Below are 24,695 nucleotides of genomic sequence, written 5' to 3'. Positions count from 1 at the left end.
TTGGCTATCTGCTATTTTAAAGTTGCAGATAAACCCAAAACAAAGTAACCTCTTGGCCACAACACCTCCTAGAAGTGCTCCTCTCCTATTCCAGCTTCACACAACACTCCCCAGGCAATGGCACAGGCAAGCCTTCTTAACTCGCCTGCTGGCTCCTGATTGGTTAGTGTCTCTTCCCAGCCCTTCTAGGCCCTTGGAGGACTAAATCTTGTTGGTACCTTGCCCTGAGTGGGTTTCTCCTACATAGGAGATTGTCAGGGTGCCTCCAGCAGGGGGCAGAGCAGGCCAGATAGATAGATAGATAGCTCTATCTATCCATCCATCCACCCCACTATCCATCTATCCATCTCTCCCCCTCCTAGGGTGACCAGATGTCCCAATTTTATAGGGACAGTCCCAATTTTTGGGTCTTTTTCTTATATAGGCTGCTATTACCCCCCACCCCCGTCCCGATTTTTCACACTTGCTTTCACACCCTACTCCCTCCTCCATCTGTAATTTCATCGTCAACATGGTGTTTGGGCACCAGAAACCCCAGGAAGACTGGTCTCTACTCTACCCTCTAAGGGCTCAGCGCAGGTCTCTGGGTTCTGCGTCGTACCACTGCTCACCTCATCGGAGCCGGAGCGGAAGATGAGCAGGTCGAAGGGGATGGCAGCCACCATGTCGATAAGGAACCAGCCCTTGAAGTAATGGATGGCAATCTTGCCAGGGTGGCTCACCACCTCGTCGTTGATGTTGACGTAGGTGGTGCGGAAGTTGATGATGATGTCCACAATGAACATGATGTCCACAATGAGGTCGATGATGTTGAGCGGGTTGCAGGAGTAGCCGCAGTTCCAGCGCTTCTCCTCCTGCTCCTCGTTGAGCAGGAAGGCGGCTGAGTAGGGCGTAAAGACAGCCGTGTAGATGACCAGCAGCAGGATCAGCCAGTCCCACACCGCCTTGAAGGGGCTGTAGTGCAGGATGGTCCATCGGTGGATCCGCGGCGCCTGCAGCTTGTACTCCGGGAGGACGTCCGCGCCCAGAGACAGGACCTGCCAGGGAGATGAGCATGGGAGGGGCACAGGGGATGCAAGAAGCAGGGGGAAGGTGAGCTTAGAAGGTCCTGGAGCCCAACTTTGCCTGATGGCACCAAGTGTCCTCAACATCTCTTCCCCAATCAGCCCTCCCAACTGCTCTGCCCTCCCTCAGGCACCCACAGGTGTTCTTCCAATGTCACCCCCCCAAAATAAGGTGAGCTCGCTCTCTCTCCTGCCTCCAGCGTGCTGTTGCTTGTAACAGGCCTAGGGACGTTGGTCACCATTCAACAGTGGGGCGAGATGGGACATTACAAAACACACTGTCACTCCATTTATCCAAGAGCTCCTGGTCCCCATTTCAAGGCAGGCAGCAATGACTGGGTAGAACCAGCTGGGCACCTAAAGAGAAGCTATAAATCTGGCCTGAATTTCAGAGCAACTGCAGTAAGCGCTTAATGGAATTCAGGTCAGATTTGTTTAGATGCCTAACCCTGGATTTAGGAGTCTAACAGTGGACCCCCATTTTTTCAAAATCTCAGCCACAATGTAACAAACTGGCCAGTGTAGGAGCATCCCACTGGATGCCATCAGTGGCATGTCATAGACCCTCTACTGCTAACAGCTAAAGCAATTCTCCTTTAGTTGACTCATCGGCACTGAGTTTCAAATCTGCCGGGGGGTGCTCACCCTGGCTCCGCCCTGGCCCGACCCCACTCCACCCCTTCCCCCAATCCCTCACCTCACCCCACCTCTTCCTGCCCCCACCTTGCCTCTTCCACGCCCAGTTCCACCCCCACCTCCGAGGCTGCGCCCTTGCTCCTTCCCCCGCCCTCCCAGCACCTCCTGATGCCTCAAAACAGCTGATCCGCGGCAGGTGGTAGGCGTGGGGAGGGAGGGGGAGGCACTGATCTGTGGGGCCTGCCAGTGGGCAGTAGGTGCTGCAGGGGAGGGAGAGGGGGCTGATAGGGGGACTGCCCATGGGTTCTCAGCACCCATCATTTTTCTCCTGTGGGTGCCCCAGCCCCGAAGCTGGTTGATATGACAGTGGCCTCAGCTGTAGGAGCAGACGGATCTGAACTCTGCCCTTGCTGCTGTCAAGTTCTGCATTGCAGTGGGGGGCAGCTGGGAGGTCCCATAGGATTTGCCAGCCTGGATCAGACCACAGGGCCACCTAGCCGGGGGCCTGGTCCCAGCAGTGGCCAATGCAGACCGCTCTTCAGAGGAAGGTGAAACCCGCACAGACAGTAACGGAGTGATTAATGCAATGCTGTGCCCCGGAGGGAGTTCATCGCCACGAAACGGACAGATAGTTCAGGGTCTGTCCAAATCCATCTGGCTGGCACCTGCTGCCCGGAGGGCAGGGGAGGGATGTCCAGCCCTCAGGGTCCCAAACACTAGGCGAACCAGCAGCTCTAGACGTCCTGGGCCCCGAAGGGAGAGGCCAGACGCCTGCTCTGCTCCAGTATCTCCTGCACCGCGCCCCAGCAGGATGGAGGGAGGAGGGAGCCACCCAAAAGTACCGCGGAGGAGAGCCAGCCCAGCAGGGCGGCCCTTGCTCACACGCAGAGCCGGGCCGCGCTGCACAGCGAGAGCCCTGGCCTGGCATCCCATGAATAACACGGGGCGTCCATTTGCCTGCGCCCGTGGCTGAGCCAGGGTTGAGCGTAAGGCCCCGGCCTGGTTGGTGCCGGCTCTTTGGTGGCTCGTTGGCTGGAAGGTAAAGGGCCCATAGCCCAGCGAGAGGCGCCTGAGGGGGCCTTACTTTCTCTCCCCCCCTCACCAGGCTCCCCCTGCCATTGCTCTGTGTTTGGGATTCGCTGCCCTCTGAGCCGCCAACCCATAATGCTTAGACACCACGGTGACGGCCGCTATGGAAACTCCCACAGGGCCCAGTTTTCCTCCCCCTGACACCAGGTTTACACCACCGGTGTCCATGGAGTCACTCCTGATTTGTGCCAGTGAGCAACGAGGACAAGGCTCTTAATCCCTCCAGCGCTTTGGGCCTGATGCTCCATTGCCAAGGGGGGTAACGCGCTGCCAGGGCAGGATGGGCGTGTTTCACACTCGCTTGGCGCTGGGGTCACTGGTGACGTGAGGGCAGCAGGCGGCCTGGTCCTAGGGGTGTGGCAGGAACCGAGCAACCCCAGCTGTGCCTTTGCCTCTTGATCGTCCTACTCCCCCCCCACCACGTACTTCTGGGGGTGAGCTTTACCGGAGCATCCACTGGCCTCACTGGGTTTCCTTCTACCTGGCTGGCCGCTCCTTGCCCCACTGCCCGTAGTGTGGGTGTCCCTCCAGATACTGTCCACAGTCCCCTCCATGTGCTCTCCTCTCATCGGCCCCAGCATTAACAAACCCAGCTGTCTGGGGCAAATCCAGATCAGCGATGCCCCATGCAGATTGACCCGCCCCAACCACCATATGTGTGTCTCAGCCCCACCCTGCCACCCACTAGCCAGCCCTGCAAACCAGGGACTCTCCACTGACCAATGGTCCTTCTGCCCTGCATCCGCCTCCCCCACCCAATGCCTCTCGACTGCCAGCCCCTTGCCCGCTGTCCCGCCATTAGGGTAATTCCTGCCTGGCCACGTCCCGCCCTGAAACTTAACAGCTGCTGGACCATGGCGTGGTTTGGATTCCCCCAACCCAGGCCCCGCTCCCCCCACAGCAAGGTGGCATCTCTCACACACACGGGTACATGCATGCCCAGACCCACATGTGCACACGCCGGCAAAGGGCATTCAGGCGCCTGCCGCAGATTAATCAAAATCAATCAATGGCCAGGCCCCGGGTGGGGAGGAAGCCACCAATCAAGAGCTGGGAAGGCCAAAGACGTGGCTGGCAAGGGAGGGAGAGGGAGTGGAAAAAGTGACCGAAATCCAATCGTTCCGAAGGGGGATGTGCAGAGGCAGCGCTGGCGGGGTCAGGGAACTGACCTCCTTGTCCCAACAGGAGCAAATCGGGGCAAGGGGAGGGGAACTGGGACCCCCCCCCTCGAGCAATGCAAAGGGTGCAGGAGGCAGGATCAAGCTGGCTTTAAGCCTGGCAGAAATGCCAGGGCATGATCCAAAGTCCTTTGGAGCCAACAGGAAGAACTCCAGTGGATTGTACTCGGATCAGACCCCGAGAAACAATCAGAGCAGAGCAGGAAGCCCATATGATACATCCCAACGGGGCCCTGATCCTGAGCGACTCCTCAAGGCAGTAGGAGTCAGGTGGGCTCAGCCCCTCCGTGGGTCTAGCCTTTGGGGGGTGGCTAACACTGACTTCCCCTGCCCTGATCTGAGAGCTGCACATACGCTGCTGACGTGCCAAGTTCCGTGTTATCTTTCTCTGCTGGCTTCCGGCACACACCACCTGCCCGAGCTCCGGCCTTTTGGTTTCGAACTGTTTCAATATTAATCGGCGGAGCCGGGGAAGGAGAAAGGGAGGTTGGCTTGTGGAATTAAAAAGGCTTCTCGCTTGGCTGACCCTGCCCCAAGCGGAGGAATTTGGGGACCCTTTGAACTGAGAACAAAACATCAGAGAAAAAAAACTTCCCCCAGAATTACAGCCCAGAGCCAAGGCCCAAGTTCCAGCTAGTCTGTGTATCCGTCCAGCCTCTCCAGCTGTCCTCCCCAGCCAATGCATCCATCTAGGGAAGGAATCCTGATCATCTACCATCTCCAGTCATCTGTGAAGCCGACACACCTGTTCACCCTTGCCATTGCTCTATGGGATTTCTAAGGCATCTGCTGCCTTCGTATCCAAGAACCACTGGGTATGACTCATAAATCTGGAGTAACTTCTCTGACCTTAGCAGGCTCACTCCAGATTCACTCTGGAGTAACCAAGAGCAGGATTTAGCCAGTGCCTCCTGTTTGCCGGGTGTGTGTGTGTGTGTTTGCTTTCAGTAGCTGTGAGACCCAAACTCCCAGAACCTGCAGGACGTCTGGCTGCAGAACAGGAGGGGAGAAGGATCACGTCTTTCCCCTTCGCCCCTTCAATCCTGCCTCACTGCATCAACCCAAACCCAGCTCATTCTCCCCCCCAGCAGGTCTCTGACTAGCCCGATGCACCCAGTGCAGGAGGGGATGCTGATACTGATGCTGCAGTAAGGGGCCTCAAGGCTCATTCCTAGGCAGAGATTCGTACGTTCATCGCAGACGTGTGCGGCCGACCCCTCTGTGGCTTTAAAAGTCCAGGGCACAAGGGAGGCTGGGGTGCTCCATGCCAGCTCCCTGCCCTCCCACTCCCAGCCCCGCTTGCAGAGAAAGTTTCTGCCTCCCCAGAGAGCAGGGCTCGCCAGGTCAAGAGGGAGTTGTTTCCTGGGGAAAGGACGCCCCCCCTCCAAAAGAAAAGAGCCAATGTGTCCTGGCTCCCCCCTGGGGTTTAATTCACTCTAGGGACAAACGCCCCCCTGGACCCGCTCTCCCCATGGCAATAGCAGGGACTCAATTAACAACACCCCCCTGCCTCAGCCCTGCCCGTACCCCCATCCCGTCCATTCGTCTCACCGCTTACCGGCTTCAGCTTCAGTTTCAGACTCATGGTGTGGTGGGAGTAAGGCTGTGTGTGAGCAGGGAGCGAGGCACAGGCGGGGAGAGGATCCGTGTTCCCCAGCACAGACCTCTGGTGCTTACATCACGCCCCAGGGCAGAGCTGTGATCACACGCGACCCAGCCTCCGCCCCACCCCGGCCCCACTACTAGTGTGTGCTGCCTGCCAGACAGTGCGGCTTCAACCTGCGAGACAGGGCACTTACCACCCTGCCTGGCGCCTCTGCGAGGGAACTCAGACCCTCCCCTGTCAACACTGCCCTGGTCTCCCTCCGGCCCCATCGGGGCAGACTCCTGTCTGCCGCGCTCAGTGCGCTGAAAGGGAGCGAGTGGAACTGACATGCTGCGGTGCCACTCAGAGCCCCGCACAGTTTAGCTGACGATCCTCAGGCTTGGCTGGAAGCCCCTCACCCCCCGCTAGCCCAGGATTGGGGAGCAGGCAGTGTGGATCCCAACACCTGACGATGCACCTCAACCCTGACCTTCCAGGCTCCCCACAGCCAGCTCTGCCTCTGAACCCCAGTCCTGACCCACAGCCCCTGGCTATCCCAGCCCTGGGATCCCCACACCCAGCTCTGCGAGTGCCCCATAATCCTGACCCACAGCCCCCGGCTATCCCAGCCCTGGGATCCCCACACCCAGCTCTGCCAGTGCCCCTCACTCCTGACCCACACCCCCCTGATATCCCAGCCCTGGGATCCCCACACCCAGCTCTGCCAGTGCCCCATAATCCTGACCCACAGCCCCCGGCTATCCCAGCCCTGGGATCCTGACACCCAGCTCTGCTGGTGCCCCTCAATCCTGACCCACAGCCCCTGGCTATCCCAGCCCTGGGCTCCCCACACCCTGCTCTGCCGCAGCACCTCAGCCCTGGCTTGGTGGTGGCTTGGTGATGGGGATCAGTGTCTGCTGAAAGCTAGGGTGAGGGTGCCCAGAATCCCTGTCTCCCTGTTCAGTGAGCCAGTCTTTGGATCCAGGTCTCCCGTGCTGAAGGCCAGACCAGGGCACCGATAACCCGCCTGGCACCTTGTGTGAGGAAGAGGCATTTGGGGCACACAACATGCCCCAGGGGACTGACGATGTCGTAATGCTCTCGGCCTGCACACGAGCTGGTGCTGGCCAGACCTCGGTGGAACGAGGGCCCCAGTCTGAGCTCTGTCACTCTGCACCCCAAGGCCCATGATACCCAGGAGCGGGGACTCGGCCAGGAGCATCTCTCCTGGTCCTGAGAGGATGCTCGGACCCCAGGCTGGCCCATGGGATGCCCACGGGGCCCGATTCCCTCTTGCCTTGCACTCGGTGTCGGCACTTGCAGCAGTGCCACGCGGCGGGACATCGCCACCGTTGTGGTTTAGCAGCACTTTGTGCTCCCTTTGCACGGGGGGTGAGGGACAAGGCAACGCGCTGGGACGTCCTCAGCACACTTGCTCGTGAGCAGCTGCTGCGAGTGTTTGTGGGTCTGGGCCCGGGTCTGGATCAGGGCCTAGGCTGTCCCCCAATGGCAGAGCCCGTGGAGCCAGCCAGCAGCAGGTGTTAGGGCAGGGCTCGTCGGAGCAGGGTCCGGCGGCTCTGAGGGCTCCCGCCCGCATCTTCCAAAGGAGCTGCCACCAAAACAATTACCCCGGAGCCCAGCCCAGGCTAGGGGAGGGGGTTAGCCCTGGATGGCTCAACTCTGAGCTCAGAGCGATACAAAGGGAGCATTTTCCTGGCTGACCTCTGCCTTCCCTCCCCCAGCCACTTTCCTTCTCCGGGCCTGTCAATCTCTCCCCCGCCCCCTGGAACCCACCCCCAACCCTTTCTCGCCCCTCCACCCTTTGGCAGGCAGGATCCGGGCACCCCGACTCCCTTATGCCTGAAGTCACTCTCTGCGCTGACCCAGCCCGGGCTGACATTTCAGCGCCTGCAAGCCAAAGGGGCGTGAAGAGCCGCTCCAGAGAAAACAGGAGCTGGTAACCAGGCCTCCCACAGCCTCTCACCTGGGCCAGGGGCCCGCAGGGCCAAGCTGGACATGGGGAGTGACCCCCATGAAATGGGACAAAGGGCTGCACCTCAGTGAGGACAAGGCCCCCCCAAGCTCTGCTGAGCCCCCTTAGTGCTGGCCTGCTGCTCTCCTGAGCTCCCCCAGCCAGCTCTGCCAATGTCCCTCTACTCCCCTCAGCCACCCCCCATTATTCCAGCCCCAGGAAGCCCCCATGAACCTTGCCCCCTGTGCCTAATTAGACGGCAGCTCCTCGATGCGAATACGCATCCCGAGGGGGGAGAGGCTCATCCCACCTGGGATCCAGGCTCGCATTAGAAAGCGTGGGGGAAGGAGTGGGGCTTAGCCGTTAGCCCCATGGACGTGTTGCTGACGCTAGCAAGGCCTGAGTACGGCCTAGTTCAGGGGCAGAAAAACTTTTTGGCCTGAGGGCTGCATCGGGTTTTGTAAATTGTATGGAGGGCTGGTTAGGGGAGGCGGTCGTGGCCCGGCCCCCACCTCCTGTCTGCCTCCCCCTCCCCCAGGACTCCTGCCCCATCCAACCCCCCTGTTCCCTGACAGCCCCCCCGGGACCCCCGCCCCATCCACACACTTCCGCTCCCTGTCCCTTGACTGACCCTGGACCCCCACCACCCCATCCAACCCCTCCTGTCATTCCTGATGGCCCCCTGGGACCCCTGCCCCCATTCAACCCCGTTTCCCCCCAACCCCTATCCACACTCCCACCCCCGACCACCACCCCAAACTCCCCTGCCCTCTATCCAACGCCCCTGCTCCCTGCCCCCTACCGCGCTGCCTGGAGCACTGGTGGCTGGCGGCACTACAGCCGCGCCACCCGGCTGGAGCCAGGCCACCCTGCCACCACCGCGCAGCACAGAGCACCGGGTCAGGCCGGGATCTGCAGCTGCGCTGCCCCAGGAGCTCACAGCCCCGGCCCAGAGCATTGCATCAGCGGTGGAGCGAGCTGCGGCTGCGGGGGAGGTGGGACAGCAGGGGAGGGGCCGGGGGCGAGCTTCCGGGCCAGGAGCTTGGGGGCTGGGCAGGATGGTCCCGTGGGCCGTAGTTTGCCCGCCTCTGGCCTAGTGGTTAGAACGGGGGGCTGGAAGTCTCTGTTCTCCCTTCTGGGAGGAAAGTGGGATTTCAAGGTTGCAGCAGGGGCTGGGGACAGGATTCCTGGGTTCCTTGCCCAGCTCTGGGGGGGAACGGCATCTAGTGGTTAAATACGGTGCGCAGGGGGGTCGAGATCCAGCAGAGACCACCCAGAACCCAGCCGGCATGGAGATTTAAGGGGAGGGGGGAACGGACACTTCCCAGACCACTCGCTGTGGATCTGTGCCAGGGCCGGTGGGGAGCACACAGGTTCGATGCTGGCCCTCCCGCCCGCAGCAGGGACCTGTCAGCTTCAATCCCGTCACCTCCCAGCCGCCTAATGACCCAGTATCGACAGGCTGGTGAGGCTGAGCCAGCGTCAGCCCTGTCGCTTAGCAGCGGGTCCCTGTGCATTGCAGCTCGCTGGGCCCTCCGGCCCTCGTGCACATGGCATCCAAAGTCAATGTGCCGCTCGGGATGGAGGCTTTTAGGGGGAAGCAGGAGAGGGGAGAATTGTGCCCCTTGAGACATTCCTAGGGGCTTGGCGGGGGAAGTGGGTGCTGGAGGAGGCTCCTCTTCCAAGTGCCAGCATTTGCCAGCTAGTTTAAGGGCACCTTACCAACCCCTCTGGGGCCTAGTGGATTGAACACTAGGCTGGGAATCAAGATGCTGGGTTTTTTTTACCCAACTCCGGGAGGGGAGTGGGGTCTAGTGGTTACAACATGGGACTAGAAGGAAGGACTCCTGAGCTCCGTTCCTGCTTCTGGGAGCGTGAATGGGATCGAGTGGTTAAAGCAGGAGTCTGCAAGTCTGAATTCCTTTCCCAGCTCGGGGAGAGAATGTTGTCTAGTGGTTAAAGCAGGCAACCTGGGGGCCTTGACTGCTCGTGTCCTTTTCTAGGTCTGGGAGGCAGGTTGGCAGAGTAGATGGAGCATTGGGCCATGGAGCCGAGATTCCTGGATGTTATTCCTGGCTCTGCCCAAGACGTCCTGCATTACTTTTGGACAAGTCACTTGTGTGCCCTGTGCCTCAGTTTCCCCATCTGTAAAAGGGAGATAAAGAGACTGACCCCTTGGGAGCACCTTCCAGACTCTCAAGAAGAGACAGGCCTTAACCCAAGGAGCTCACAGGAGCCTTGCAAGAGCCTTGGATGAAATGTGCTCTTGCAAGAGTAAGAAAAAAAAAGTCAATCTGACTTATTTCAGGGGTGCATGAATGAAGATGCAGATTTCACACACACACACACACACACACACACACACTGCAGGTCTCCCTGCCCGCTCCCATTGCTGCTGAGACACAACCAAGAGTTTTCACCCAGGAAAAACGACACTCTTGTCGCGGAGGTTTGCTGCCAAGATGAACAGCTTGTTGGCGCCAGGAAAGAACGACTGTGTCATGCCAGCCAACAAGCAAGGGAGAGCCTCGCCGCTGGCATCGATCCACAAAGGTTTCCACGGAGCGACACCGCTTTACCCCAGCTGAGGATCTGGCCCACTCCCCTCACCAAAGCTCCACTGATCACCAGTGGAGGGCCGGGCCCACAGGCTCGGGCTGAGCTGATCTGTACCTGGCCATGTACCAAACATCTCCCAGCAAGTAACCGAACAGATGAGAGAGAGGGAGGAGTGGGGAGATGGTGATTATTATGGGCTAGATCGTAACTGTGCCATCTGCCCCATTGTATCCCTGCTCCCCCCTGGCTCAAGCAGCTCCTGCCTTCCCTATGCACACCAGCTACTCTGGCTAATAAACAAAGGGGTGGAGCCAAGGGCCAGGGCTCCTCCTAGTCCCCGCCCCTTTCTGCCCTGCGGCCCCACCCCTCAGAGGCTTGTAGCGGAGGGTGAAAGGCAAGTAGTAGCCACAATCTGAGCAGAGGAGTAATGGAGAATCGACCTCCCAGTGATTCCCCTGCATGGCTGAGGAGGGCAATGACAATCCAGCCGTGTGCAAGCCCTAGTGACTGTATCCCCAAACAGTGACAGCAACCCCACAGTGTGACCTCCCCCACACGTGGCTCCTAGTCACTGTGGGGTTTGCCCAAGAGCATCTCCCCTGGGCTGGACAGACAGACAGCGTCATGGCCAGCATCCTGTAGACGCTGGTTTTCTGGGGTTAAAAACATGGCAGAACGTGTCCGGAGCCACAATCTCTTGTTCTCTGCCATGAGCGAGGGAAGCCCTCTGGAAAGCCACACGCATGTACTGAGCCCACACGAGTGCTGGAAACAGCTTTCAGTGGGGCGGCCACGGGGGAGCCCAGGTGCGAAGAGATAAGCGTGGACAGAAAGAGTGAAACACTGCCAGGTGGGTGTGTCCGTCCCCAGCCCTGGCCGTGCCGGAGAGGAGACGCGGAACTGAATACCAAGCACGCAGGGACCCTTCCCTGTCTCCGCTCAGCCGCTCCGTGAAATGTGTCAATCTCCCCCTGCCCTGCGGCTGTTCCACAAACGATCGCAAGTGTCCCCACCATGCTATGGCCGATGGGGAACGGCCTCACTCAGCCCCCAGGATCCCGACTTAGACGTAGTCTGGCCAGGGAGGCCAGCCCACAAGGGAGAATGGGGGCCTGCGCCTCAGGGCGGCCCCGTAGGGAAATGTCGTTTAACGTTGACTCGGCCCCAACGTGACATTTGGCCATTTCCAACTCAACACTTTTCGGAACTTTTTGTTCCATGAAAAATCTCAAGATTTCAACAGTTTGACCCACAAAAGAAAAAAAAAAGTTGTCAAAATATTGCAATTTCTTGTGGGACAGAAATTCCAATTTTCACTCAGCTCCACAAACTAATGTGATCTGCCCCTCCCCTCCAAATCTGCTCCACAAATTACCACGCGTGCCCCCCACCCTGCCCCATGCCTGCTGCATGAATTAGCATGATCATTCCCTTCACCTCCCATGAGTGCCCCTGGCCTGGGGAGAACTCCCCTGGCCCGTACCTGTGTGACTTTCTCGGTGACATTCTGCGTGCGCTCCGTCACCTTGTGGGGCGCAATGATCTCAATCTCAGTGGTGGAACCCGAGCGATGCTTCTCCAGGTTGAACTCCACAAAGTTGAGGGTGAACTGCGGGATCTGGCTGATGGTGCGGTACCTCGTGAGGTCCGAGTCCGAGGTGGAGTTCTGGGGGTTGGGCTTGACTTGGGAGGCCTCTGGAGCAAACCCAGGAAGGAGAGAAACACTCAGGAGGGCAACAAAAACAACGATTAACCATCAGCATCCTAGTCTCTGTGGACAAGGGAGCCAGGATAAGCCATCTGAGAGAACCTATCTGGAGACACAACGCTATTGCGATGGGCCCATTTTGCATTGGTACCCAAACACAAAGGCCAAAATTCTCCAAAGCCACTCGTGATCTTGGGTGCCCAACTCAAGGCTCTTCAGAAAATCCAACTCCAATTGTGGGGGCTGAGCACTTGAAAATGGGTCTCTGCGCTATTGAAAACGTAGGCCCGAGGCCTCTCGCAGCTTTACTGCTCCCCAGCTCTCGCTCTCCCACCGCGGGACTGTATGATGGATTATTTCCTCCCCAGTGTGTTCACTTTCCATTTTTCCCCCCCGAATTCAGTCTCTTTCACCCACTTTTCTAGGTCTCTCCGGATTACTTCTCTGTTCTCTCTGCATGTCTGCAGTAGAGCCGGTTGGACATTTTTCAGTTAAACGTCTTTTTTTTTTTTTTTTAAAGTCAGAAAATGCCAATTTGCCAAACCCAAAACTCACTGCAGTAAAGGGCCAGCTGCGATGACATTTTGGTGCAGGATGGCATTTCTGGTGCGATAGAGAGAGACCCATAGCAGTGGTCAGGGCACACGCCTGGCAGGTGGGGGATCCAGTGTCAAGGCTCCGTGTGACGAAGTGGGGGATTTTTTCGTGGTTTTCCAGTGGGATGCATGCAGAGGGAGTGGGACTCAGTGTCCTCGGGTGTTACTGGTTTAACGAGGTGAGGGGAGAGGGAGTTTGTTGTTACAGGGGACCGGAGAGGGAACTTGGGACCTCAGCCGATGGCCTGGAGGAGGGACACCCCAGCGACTGGTGACCTGACAACCCGGAGACCCAGCTCAGGAGTCGCAGCTGGTTCTGGCCAGTGGGAGGACAATGGGCTGCGAAGAGAGGACCCCATGACCTAACCAGCCGGTTCCAGCCAGAGGAGGGCGGAGTGGAGAGGAGTCCCAGAGGACCCTGTTTACCTGGAAAGAAGACAATGGACAGAGGTGGGGCCTGTGATATCAGATGCCCAGCTGGGAAGCAAGGGGGGCAGGGCTGGAGAGAGGAGGCAGGGGGCCCACGGCGAGAAACAGGTGTGCTAAGGCTCAGGGAGGTGGAGGGGCCAGCCCCGGGAGTGAGTGGACCCCGAGGAAAAGGGCTGTCTCACTGAAAGGGGCACCCCCCCACAGACCGCACGGGGCCAAGAGTGGGCACAATCTGTGAGTCCGTGACACCCTGCTCCGAATCAGCTGCCAGGGGAGTGCCCGAACCACTGAGCTATTGGCTCTGCCGGCCTGGCTCTCTCTCACGTTTGGTTCCAATGCCGAACGAAATACATTTCAAAACCTCGACATTGTTCATGAAATCTGCAATGCTTCCCAATTCAGTATCCTCTGCAAAGGTCAATGTCACGCCATGACCACGGGGATGGGGTTTCTGGATGAAATACTTGGGCCCTCCTCCTCCAAACATGAAGATGATTATGTATTATATCTACCGTATTCACTCATCTAAACTCACCCCTCCACCGTTGGGAGCAGTGGGGACCGGAGTCAGGAAAGAGCCTGGAGGGGTTTGGACATGGCGGATTTACAGTGCAGACGGGTTCACTCAGAGACTTTCATACACAGACCCAGATCAAAGGCACACTGGCGCCTAACTCCCATTGGTTTCAATGATTTCAACTCCCGTTGGTGTCAGTGGGAGTTAGGCACCTAAATTCATTTCAGGAACTGGGCCGTAGAGACACAGCTGGATCTACAGGCCAAGACACATCCGGAGAGCCCCGCACTTGGAAACATACTGGAGTCAGTTTATGCTCCGGGAGACACACCCCTTATCGCTGCTTCTTTAAGGCAACGTAGGTGAAAAACTCCCCCAGGGACCCTCAGAGCAGATGAGAGGAGGGCCCGTCTGCTGGAAGAGCTCTGCACCACCTCCCCATTGGTAGCGACACATCTGCTTGTGCTTTTCCCCTACCTGAGTTTGCCCTCCTCTCCCTGAATTTTCTCTGGAACTCAGACCTGGTGACCTCAAAGTTGTCCAAGGAGGAGACCCTGCGGAGGCTGCTCCCTGGGCGAGGCTGGACCAAGCCCCAAGCAGCGTCGGACCCCGGTGGGCCCAGGAAGGGAGGCTCTCGTTTCGGGGACGAGTGATGCACGGTGGGGACGGCCTCCAGGCTCGACCTCCTCTCCTTTTCCAGGAGGGACTCGGTCTCTGACTGGACACAGTTCTCCTGGGGAGGAGTCTTCAAGTCCCTCAGAATCAGGGAGTCGCCCCTGGGCTTGAAGACAGCCAGGAGAAAGCGTTTGGTTAGGAGGAGTCCTGGAATGCTGAGGCAGGAGGGTGAGGAAAGAGGAAAGACAGAGGGCTGGGCAGCGCTGTCGTGTCATGGGTTAAACTCCCGCTGGGACCAGAACCGAGCACACGGCTAATGGAATCCCACCAGCCTCAAGAGCCTGCGAGCCCCGACTCCTTGTACGACTGTGGGACCCACCACCAACGTCCCGTTCCGTTAAGCCTGGCTGAGCATGGGGGAGCTTGCAAGGTATTGCTGAGCCACTAGCAGAGAGTAAACGGGCCGGAGCAGGAGAAAAAGAGGAAACCCCAGAAGTGGATTTACCTGGCACGAGATGGCTTCTATTCACAGTGTGCCTAAGGCATGAGAGTGAAAAGCTGAACACGCCCTTTCCTCTCCCCACTGCCTGCTGAGGGAGTTTAAAGAACCAATGTACTAAGTCCTTCACTTGCCGTTGACAGATGCTGCCTAATCCACACCAGAGAGCAGGACCATGCCACTGGGGAAGCTGCCAGACGTGCAGATTCAGTTATTCACAGGTTTTCCTCTCCCACCCTCTCCTCGGTGCCTGCTACACTCAGTTTTTTGGAGACTGAGGCGAGTCTCCTGACTTAAGAGACTCGTATAATGACAAGCCTGAAAAACAACCAACCCCTAGCCCGGAACGCACGCTGCATGAAATCTCGGTGCCCCAGAAGTGTCACGTTTCTGCCTATGGGTCCAACAGAGACCAGGCCCCGAGGATTTAAGGAGTTTCCCTGCTATCAGCCAGGGTAAAAAGCCCAAACTGCACATTTCAGGCTCTCGCAGGGTTTGGCTACCAGAAATACGGTGCTGTCCATGACTCTTCTGAGGGAAACCAACCCCACCTCACCCCAAACACTCTGCCAAAGTACTGGCACTAGCTCAACTCTGCTTTGTCCGCAGAGATTCTGCACAGCCCCCGCCAGGCCATTCTCCAGGCTGCTGGCCTCTGTCACCATGCTGTTCCTCAAAAACCTTCACTGAGTTTCTGATGGAGCCGTGCTTTCATTCTGAGGCTCACAGCCTTTTCTGGCTAAGCAAAATGGATCATGGAGATCTGAATTTTATTACCTCCGACTCTTTTGCTGATGGCCCCTTTGCTCTTGCTAAGCAGCTATCACTCAGGGAAGACTCCACTCAAGGCAATAGAAAGTCAGCTTGTCCCAGAGGCACTTGGCAACACTCCAGATGTCTTCTATGTGGACATATTTGGAGCCTTTGACAGCCCAACAGGTGCCTTCTACCTGTATGTACCTACAACCTTTGACAGTCCACCAGGTGCCTTTTACCCAAAACGTACCTACAACGTCAGGCAGCACAGCAGCTGTATTCTCTCTTGACATACCAAGTACACTTGACAGCACACCAAGCACCTTGTACCTGGACATACGTAAAACATTTGGCAGCACAGCAGATGCCTTCTACCTGGCTGTTCTTAATGCTTGGCAGCACAATGAGTACCTTGTATCTGGACATACCTAGAACATTCGAAAGCACAGCAAGTGCCTTGTGCCTGGATGTGCCTAGAACATTTGGTAGCACAGCAGGTGCCTTCTACCTAGACGTACCTAGAACGTTTGGCCGCACAGCATGTGCTTGCTACTTGTACATGCCTGGAACATTTGCAGTAGCCAAGAGGATAATGAGAACAGCAACCTCTTAAAAAGTTCTAATACTAACAGGCCAAGAATCTTTTCCCTACCCCATTAAGTTGATGCAGTCATGACTGTTGCTGGCCCTAATGCATAGGGACAACGTAATCTTTGCTTGTACAATAGTGGGGAAGAGCTGGACAAGATGACTCGTTAGAATGTATTTGAAATCCAGGGCTTACGATAATGCATGGGAGTGACATAAGGATTGGCAAGGCAATTTTAAGAAATGTGTAATTTCAAGGAATATTTGCAGCAAAATTTTGGAGTTTTGCCCATTGATTTCTACCAGATCCATGCAGCAACCAGTGCCACCATCTCAAACCAGCGCTATGTCCTTTCTTAAGAGCAGCATATTTGTGCAATCTTTCCCGGCTCCCTTCCTGCCCAAATGGTTCTAGAATCTGTTAACACTTCGACAAAGAAAGTCCTAACAACCTCACCCCTAACCGTAATCCCTGGGGGTTCCAAAAGGCATTCCTCACCGCTGCACTAAACCGTGCTGCCACCTGAGAGCAGTGGTATGAAGGCCTGTGTGTGAATGCACATATGTAGTTGTATGTATATATGTGCCACTTCTTCCTCCTGGTTGGAAACAGAGCTGTTCAACTGCGCACCACAGGCTCCGTACTGCCAGCAGCCAATGGAGATTCTCCTTTAGTTCTAGTGGTAAGGGCTGGCGCTCAACGCAGGAGGTTCCAGGGTCTGTCCCCACTGAAGTTCCGAGCAACAAAGGCAACAACCACAAAGTCCCTACCTAGCCACAGCTTTGGCTCAGGGTTTAACCATTAAGAGAAAGAGACACTAAATTCAGACACTGCCACAGCAGCGACTGAAGGGGGCAGGGTGGGGAGAGCCAAGGAAGAGCGCTGGGGCCTGACCTAATGTATCAGCTTATATCATACAAAGTCTCCGGTTACCTTTCCATAGTCAATGGCTACTCCATCAAACTCACTGGTGGGCAGAGATTTCCGCTGGATTTTGAGTCGCCGCAGGGACGGGAGACTAAACTTCAACCTCTTACCTTGACCTTGTTGAAAAGAAAAACACAAACAGAACACAAGAGACACAAATGTAACCTAGCTGCAGGTGCCCTGGGCAAAGCGGGTGGGAGGCACGGGGGGGACAAGGCCAGGGACAGCTCAGCTGCAGGTGAAGCCAGGTGCCCTGGGCAAAGCGGGTGGGGAGCATGTGGGGGCCAGGGCCACAGCTGAGCTGTGCCCAGCCATGGGGAGACGCCCATGCAGGTGGCCGGATCGGATGGCTGCCGACAGCTGCGATGAACATTCAGCTGCTCTGGATTCCGCTCTGGATTCCGGCTAGCAGGGGCAGAACCGACAGGCGGCGAGGCTGGGCCGTCCCAGGGCCTGCCAATGGTAACACTAGGTCACTACCCGTCCAGGACTGCCTGGTATGGGTGTCTTAGAGAGGAACGGTTCTGTATCCCAGCCCCCTGGCTGCCTGGACCCAGCCGTTATCCAGTCCAGTGCTTAATCTATGCCAGGGTTTAGCCCTGGCACCTCTGGTGGCAGTTCATAGCCCCGGCACCTGCTGCATCAGTTATGAAAGTAAATCACTGCTTGAGCCGACGCCTCTTTCGTTACAAATTAAGCACGGACACAGTCCCTACGCTATGCCACAGAGACCAACTCCTGGACATTCGCAGTGATCAGCTGGGATCCCACAGTGAAATCCAAGTTTCCTAGTGCCGTGCAAGGCCACGCGGAGAATTTCACTGGGGACAGGACCCAGAGCTCTGAGCACTGGCTCCATGCCACCTCTGTGTCCAGTTTATAAGCCCAAATGCCTCTTCTTAGCGGGGTGGACACATCAGGTCATCCTTTCTCCCGGTGCAGTCAGACGTCATTAGCTCATGGGACCTTCTCCCAACCCCTGCCCGTGAGAGGAGAATCCTGGTGGGGATTCTCTCCCCCAGGGAAATGCTAGCACTTGCCCTGATTTATCTGTCCCACCCAAGCTAGGAAATATACGGCTGAGAAGCCATCTAAGGGATTCGGACAGAACGGGAGCTGAGCGTCTAAACCTCCCAGGTGGGCTTTGGAAATCAGCCTCTAAACCTACCCTGCACCAAAACCATGTTAGAAGAACATCAATCAGGTTGCGAAACCAAGCGCTCCAAAGCTGGGGATTGCTACAGTTAAGGTTGCCTGTGCCCACGCCTGCGCTCCCCACTATTAATGCCCAGGCAAGCAGGAGGAGGAGGAAGCTGCTGGATCTGAGTGCAGGAGGGTTACAAGCCGTACCCGGGAAAGGAGCAGGGGGAGCAGATTGGGACAAGGGGTGTGGGAAGGCGGGAGGCCTGGCAGGGGGGAGATGGAAACTGGGACTAGGAGTTGGGATGGGTGTAAACTGGGATTGGCTGGGCAAAGAGATTGGGGAAAGGACCTGGGGGGACGACACTGAGATTGGAGGAGCTCAGGGAGGACAACTGGGAGCCAGGAGGGCTGGGGGATGTGGGTAGAGGGAGGAGAGGGTGACTAGAGGCCAGCGGGGAAAGAGAGAAATAGCTCAGACGAGGAGCTGGGAGAGGGAAAATGGGACTGGCTAGCAGGAGGGGAAGAGGGGGCCTGGGAATCTGGAGCGGGAATCTGGCTAGATAAGAAGAATGGGGCTTGTGGGAAGAGGCTGGACTGGGACAGGTTGTGGGGGGGAGGGGCAGAAGGGGTCAAGCTTGCAGAGAAGAGGCAGAAGGCTGAAGCCACTAGAGCCTACTCCCCTCCAGAGCCTGGAACTGAACCCAAGATTTCGGAGTCACACCATTATTTGCTGACAGCAGAGCAACCTGTGATACCCACTGGCAAAGTCCCCCATCCTCCTCTAGAGCTGGCCCACACAGAGGAGGACAACCTACTATTGCTACCAGTTACTCCCTAAACTCATATGACAGAGGTCTGTGCAGTGAATCTAGAGTTTCCAGCCCTGCTGATGACCCAGGTCGGTGCCAGTATGATGTCACAGGATGGAATTCCTGTTTTTTTCAGTTTGCTCTTTTAAAAACCTGGGAAATGACACACAAAAATTATGTTAATAGAGCTTTATTATGGTTGCAAAGCCCTCAAAAGTTAAGAAATGCCAGAGTTAAGGTTGTCTGTGTAACCTTAATTCAGCCCCATTGTGCACGTACATTACGATACAGCCTCTAATTACATGATCACACACTATTGCTTCCAGTGGACCCCTGCCTTCTTCAACGCACAGCATGGCCCTGCTCAGGGGATGAATCAGGGTTGTGCAATAAAGGAGGCAGTTGTCTGCAGGACCTTTGCCTCATTTGCTGCTGAAGTTGGAAGGTGGGGTGGATAGGATAGGGGATTGCAGGCACAGAAAGGATGGCTTCATGGTTAAGGCAATTGAATGGCGGTCTGGAGATCTGGAGTCTACCTCTGCCCAGGTCACAAAGTTCCTGTATGATGCTAGGCAAGTCACATAAACCAAACTTTTCTCAGGTGGTTCCTCAGTTCCTGGCTATCTGACTTGAGACTGGATTCGCCGAAGTGCCGAGCACTCCCAGCTGCATGTGAAGGCAATGGGAGCTGTGCTTTGAACATATAAAGGTGCTATATAATGTCAAGGTCCTAAATACCTCAACAGGAGCACCCAAAATCAGTGGCAGTTTTGACTTCAATCTCTCTGTTTCTCAATTCCTGTCTGTAAAATGGAGCTAAGAATCTAGTACACAAGACCTTGCCTGCGGTTCTTTTTTAGGCTTTTGCCAAATGCCAGGGTTCAGGCTGGCCCACTCCGAACAAACAACCTGTTCAAATCTTCACCTCGCACTGGCTTTCACTAGGGCCAGATTTTCAAGAACCTGACTGCCACAACTGGGGCCAGATCAGAGCTCAGTTCCCATTTAGGCACCTAAATAAGGGCCACATTCTCAAAAGAGCCCAGCATCCAACGTGGAGGGGGGGTGACTGCGCTAAGTACTGCTATGCTGAAAGGTGCTAATGGCTTCCAGGGATGGTCTTGAACCCAAAGACTATCACAGACCTCCTTAAGCCAATGGGGGTGCCAAGAACTCTTTTTTTTTAGGCTCAACAGAAGCAATCAAACCCCTTTATGTAGTAACGGCAGCTGCACACAATGGGGGCTATCACCCAAGGACTAGGCTGCAAAACAGGTCAAAGGTAAGCCAGGTAGATTAACAGGGTTTTCCCTCATTGCAACCACAATGGCTAAGATATCAGTTGCAGGGTGGTGTGAGGAACCAAGCCAGCAGAAAAAAAAAACAGTTGTGAGTATGACCCTGAAAAGAAGCAGAGAGACAGAGCTCCTTGGGCACAGAGCTCGCTGGAGTGGCAGACATGGGAATTTCTGAGCAAGGAAACTGCCTGTTTCCACTGTGCTCAGGGGAACAGGACTTTGTGGGCATTTCTTTGCAAATAAACAAGTTTACTCCAAGAATAGATCTGACTCACCTCTCAGATTTTTCATCCAAATGTAAACAACCATGCAAGGCCCTGAATTTTGGCTAACTGCTCAGGCCAAAAGGGACAACAGTCCTGGGCTAACCAAACGGTGTTAGCTGACCTGAGCTAACCATTGACCAGCCAAGATGAACTAGTTACAGTAGCAAAGCAGTTTCAGTTATAGCCTCTTCCCCACCCTGCTCTGTAACTTTCTGGCACATTCTTTTTTAGGGGCCAAACTTTCCATTCTTGGTCTAAGAAGAAAGGGTGAATCTGTACTGCCACCTTAGAGGAGAATCTGATCAGTCAAAATCTGAATGATGAGAAGAGACACCTAAAACCAAACTTTTCTACCTGTAAAAAATAATATTTCCCCACACCACAAACAACTCCGACACAGAAGGAGTCTGAATCTTGCCGTGCAGATAACGATCAAGCTGGAGAATGTCTGAGACCAGGATGATAATAGTCAGATGAGACTGAAAAATCCCTTCTGATTACGTGCGTCTCAAACTTGATTACTCTGTCACCTCTGCAGTACGTCCAGTGGACGATGGTATTGTGACAACCTGCAAAACTCGTGACTTCACTGCTCCTAATAAGTCAAACTGAGATGTGTCGATACGGTCATGTGACAATGAGAAAGAATCTCAGAAAAAGAGTCGCTTTCTTCCAACACTGAACAAGGAACTTTACTGGAATCAGGAAAGTGCTCTCACAACTTCACTGGAGAGCTTCTGTCAAGACCGGTGGCTCTGAACCTTTTCAGATTTCTGTACCTCTTTCACGAGTCTGATTTGTCTTGTGTATCCCCAAGTTTCACCTCCCTTAAAAACTACTTCCTTATAAAATCAGACATAAAAATACAAATGTCACAGTGCACTGTTACTGAACAATTGCTGACATTTTCATTGTTACCATATAATTATAAAATAAATCAATTGGAATATAAATATTGTCCTTACATTTCAGTGTAGAATCTATAGAGCAGTATAAACAAGTCATTGTCTGGATGAAATTTTAGTTTGTACTGACTTCACTAGTGCTTCTTATGTAGCCTGTTGCAAAGCTAGGCAAATATCTAGCTGAGTTAATGTACCCCCTGAAAGACCTCTGCATACCCCCAGGGGTACACATACCGTTGGTTGAGAATCCCTGGTCTAGAAGCTCTCTCTACCCCCTCTTGCCTGGCTTCCAGCTCCCCATTTAAAGAAACGGGGCACATATCCTTCCCGGAAACACTGCACAGCATCCGGAATATTGAGGTGACACTGGGCTGGATTCTCCACTGTCCTGCGTGGGGTCTTGCCATTTGCACCGGTGACAAGTGCGTGTAAATGCTTCCACTCTGGCCTGGTAGCGTTGTACACCCATTTTGCACTGGGGTAAATAACTACCCAAGGCGCAGGGCAGTGGAGAAGCAGGACCTCAAAGGACAGCCCCCAGCCTTTCCCAGTATGCCATGATCTAAATCCCCTTCCTGATGGGACTCCAGTGACCTCAATGGAGTAGCTCCCGCTCCCATCAGTTGTCATTGGCTCACGTTGCGACCAACTCCCCTGGCTCCTGGGTAGCTGCTGTAACTCTGCACACAAGCACAGCTATCCTCCCTGCTCCCCATAGCTCACATGCCGAAGGCCAAGAGCAGAACTAGTCTCCTACGAAACAGCAACCACAGCATATTTACATATGCATATGCCCTGCTCCAGCTGCTTTGCTTGCTGGCCGGATCTACCCTGCCTGCCCCATAGACACTTGCAGTGCTGTGGGCACAAGCTTCCATTTGGCCAGGTTTTTTTTAAACTTCACATTGCTACAGTGACCTTGAGTCTGAGGCACTCACTGCAGGCAAGGGCTCACAGCACTCACTCACTGAAGTGCAGCCACCTCTGGGGTGGAACACAGCTCACAGCAACCTCGACCAACCTCTTAAGGCAGGAAATGGAGAAGAATCCCATCTGCCAGAGAGGCTAGGGGAGGGACTGCAATTACCCAGGCTGGAATCTTTGCGGGATGCCAGACTCACGTGGAAAGCACCACAGGATCTTGAACAACCGCGATAGGCCAGGTGTATTTCTCAGCTGGAAAACAGCCCCTGGGTGGCTCCTAAGCCCCTGCTGGGAGCGTTTGTTCAGCACTGGTTCAGAGGGCTGTATAAGCAGCCCCAGGGCACTCCCAGGGTGTCTCCCATCCTAGCACTGAACGTGTTTAGTTGGTGAAACAGGCGTGATTGCCATGCAGCGCGGCAGGGCTGCACTAGAAAGAGATGGACTGTTTATGCGAGGAAAGGGGGAGATACATGCAAAATGTGCTGGGCTGTCAGTTTCTTAGGAAACTAACATGCTCTGAAAACCGATCCCTGATCTTGGCCTTCCAAAGGGCAGCTGTGGCACATGAGCTCTGGAGTACAGGGGACGATGGCTGTGCCGGGGAGAGCAGCACTAGTGTCTAGCCAGGAGCCAGCCGAATGGAGTTTGTGATGCGTCCCTGGTCTCTCACACTGTGGGTCCAAGACTCCATTACACTGTCACCTCTGAATTACAGGATCTGCGCATACGACCTCCACCTGCCGGGGTAGCCCCGAATTACATTTGTATTGGACAAAAATGTTTCTAGCTCGCACCTTCTGAGGATGCGTTTTAGAGACTCGCTTAAGCTGATCCTATTAAGAGGAAAACAAATCCAGAACCCTGCTCCCCACCTGCTGCCATACGGATTCACACTGATTCCACGTACGTGTGAGCATATGCAACCATCCAGTAAACCCGCTTGCAGAACTGGCTGGAAGTTTAACACACTCACGATATAGTGAAATACCTCCAGTCCAAAAACATATTTAAAGGGCAACATCCCACCTCCTGACCCCAGGGGAACTTGACCAGCTCTGCTGGATTTTACATACATATTCTCTCCAAGGGGTGACGGAATTCACAGAGATGGACAATCCACCAGATTGGAGACATTTTAGACTAGAGAGAAGATGGAAACCACTTTGGAGACCTGGGTTCTGTTCCTGGCGCTGCCAGTGGGCTACCGTGTAACCTCTGGCAAATCACTTCATCTCTCCAGGCCCTTACTGACCTTCTCACTCTTTGGGACAAGCGCGGGTGGTTATTCTGTGTCTGTACAGTGCCAAGCCCTGTGGGGCTCTGCTCTCGGATGGGAAATCTAAGAGCTGCTGTAAGCATAAAATATCAGCCACAGAATTCATTCCCTTGGGGTCTGGCTCCCAGAGACCTTCACCACCTCCCACCCCACAGAGGTTGAGAGGAGGACAACCCCCGCACCATGTGAAATGCACAGCAGTGCTGTCCCTGCATCTCAAAGGGCTCTTGCTTCCCGACTCCCAGCCCCAGCAAGGAAGCAATGGGGATGCAGTGACCTATGAGACATTGGACCTCACACATCAGCGCCAAGGGAAACAGGGCAAGGAAGGGACATTATCCACGGTCGCTCCAGCCAAGCAAGGGGTGAGCTGGGGAAACAGGACTCAGCTTCCAAAATCTTCCTTGCTCCCTAATGCTGAGGTCTCAGATCAGCCTGCTGCTCTGAGTTCCCGAACACCCCTAGAGCCCAGTGACGGAACAGACTGACAGCGGCCACTGCCGGACACTTCAAACCCCCTCACCCCAGCTCCCCATCAGGCACCTGGATGGCTGGGCCACACTGCCGCACGAGGGGAAGGGAATCCGTCCTGAGCCCTCAGCAGATCAGCTGATACTCTGAAGCATGAGAGCCGCTTCCCACCCCGGGATAGCATCAAGACTAGTGTCATTACAGGTAATTGACAGTTGTGTCTGTCTCCTGAGACTGAGGCTGGCATGCCGGGGTGCATCTCTCCAAACCAACAGACAATATTAAACCCGAGAGAACGTTAGGACGATGGCCTCGCCAGTTGCGGGGTGGGGGCACTGACTCAGCTTTCGCTGGGAATCCTGACCTCGGTGGGACCTCCTTCCAAGCTTCCGAGCCCCGTGTATGAACACAGGGCTGGTATCAGATGTGCCAATTGGTGGAAGAGCAATAGTGATCCCGGTCAGGAGGCTGTCTCCAGGCAGCGTGCCGGAAGGAAAGGCAATCCATGGAGGGCAAGAGGACAGGGGGCTGGTGGTACAGGTAAAGCATAGATACTGTACTTTAATAGCGGTACCTCGCTAGAAGCAGAGTATGTACAGAGTGTATATAGGGCACAGGGGGTAGCTGGGGATATGTACAGAGGCAGAGGACGGTGAGGTCTATAGATAGGAAAATACAGCTATAAGCAATGTATGGGCAAGTTCTGCGGAAAGCTAGCTAGAGAGGAGGTGCGGCTGTATGCGAGGCAGTTACAGATGTGCTGCTGTATGGGCACAGGCAATGGATGGGAGGGATGGGGGTACAGGAGAGGCCTGGGCATGCTAGCAGCACAGGCCCAGTTTGGTTAGGATGAGCTGTCGGGGAGGGTTGGGTGACAGGCAAGG

The 24,695-nt window shown here is 55.5% G+C and overlaps 1 protein-coding gene across 4 annotated transcripts in view; it reads right to left on the bottom strand.

Annotated features, from left to right (window-relative positions):
- Positions 1–24,695, bottom strand: part of KCNH6 (potassium voltage-gated channel subfamily H member 6) — a 90,431-nt gene that overhangs the window by 20,270 nt on the left and 45,466 nt on the right. For 2 of the 4 annotated variants that reach the window (XM_039517020.1, XM_039517024.1), the window contains 2 exons: positions 11,567–11,778; positions 612–1,037 (listed from right to left, as the gene is read on the bottom strand). In XM_039517020.1, the coding sequence (XP_039372954.1) occupies positions 612–1,037; positions 11,567–11,778 (638 nt within the window). Of the gene's footprint in view, positions 1–611; positions 1,038–11,566; positions 11,779–13,810; positions 14,115–16,725; positions 16,836–17,887; positions 18,688–24,695 lie in introns of those variants that run through there. The other 2 variants (XM_039517021.1, XM_039517022.1) reach the window with 2 other exon arrangements.

Source organism: Mauremys reevesii, linkage group 27 (genome assembly GCF_016161935.1).
Source record: "Mauremys reevesii isolate NIE-2019 linkage group 27, ASM1616193v1, whole genome shotgun sequence".
In the NCBI taxonomy this organism is placed as follows: domain Eukaryota; kingdom Metazoa; phylum Chordata; order Testudines; family Geoemydidae; genus Mauremys; species Mauremys reevesii.
This window is presented reverse-complemented; position numbering and strand designations above follow the sequence as displayed.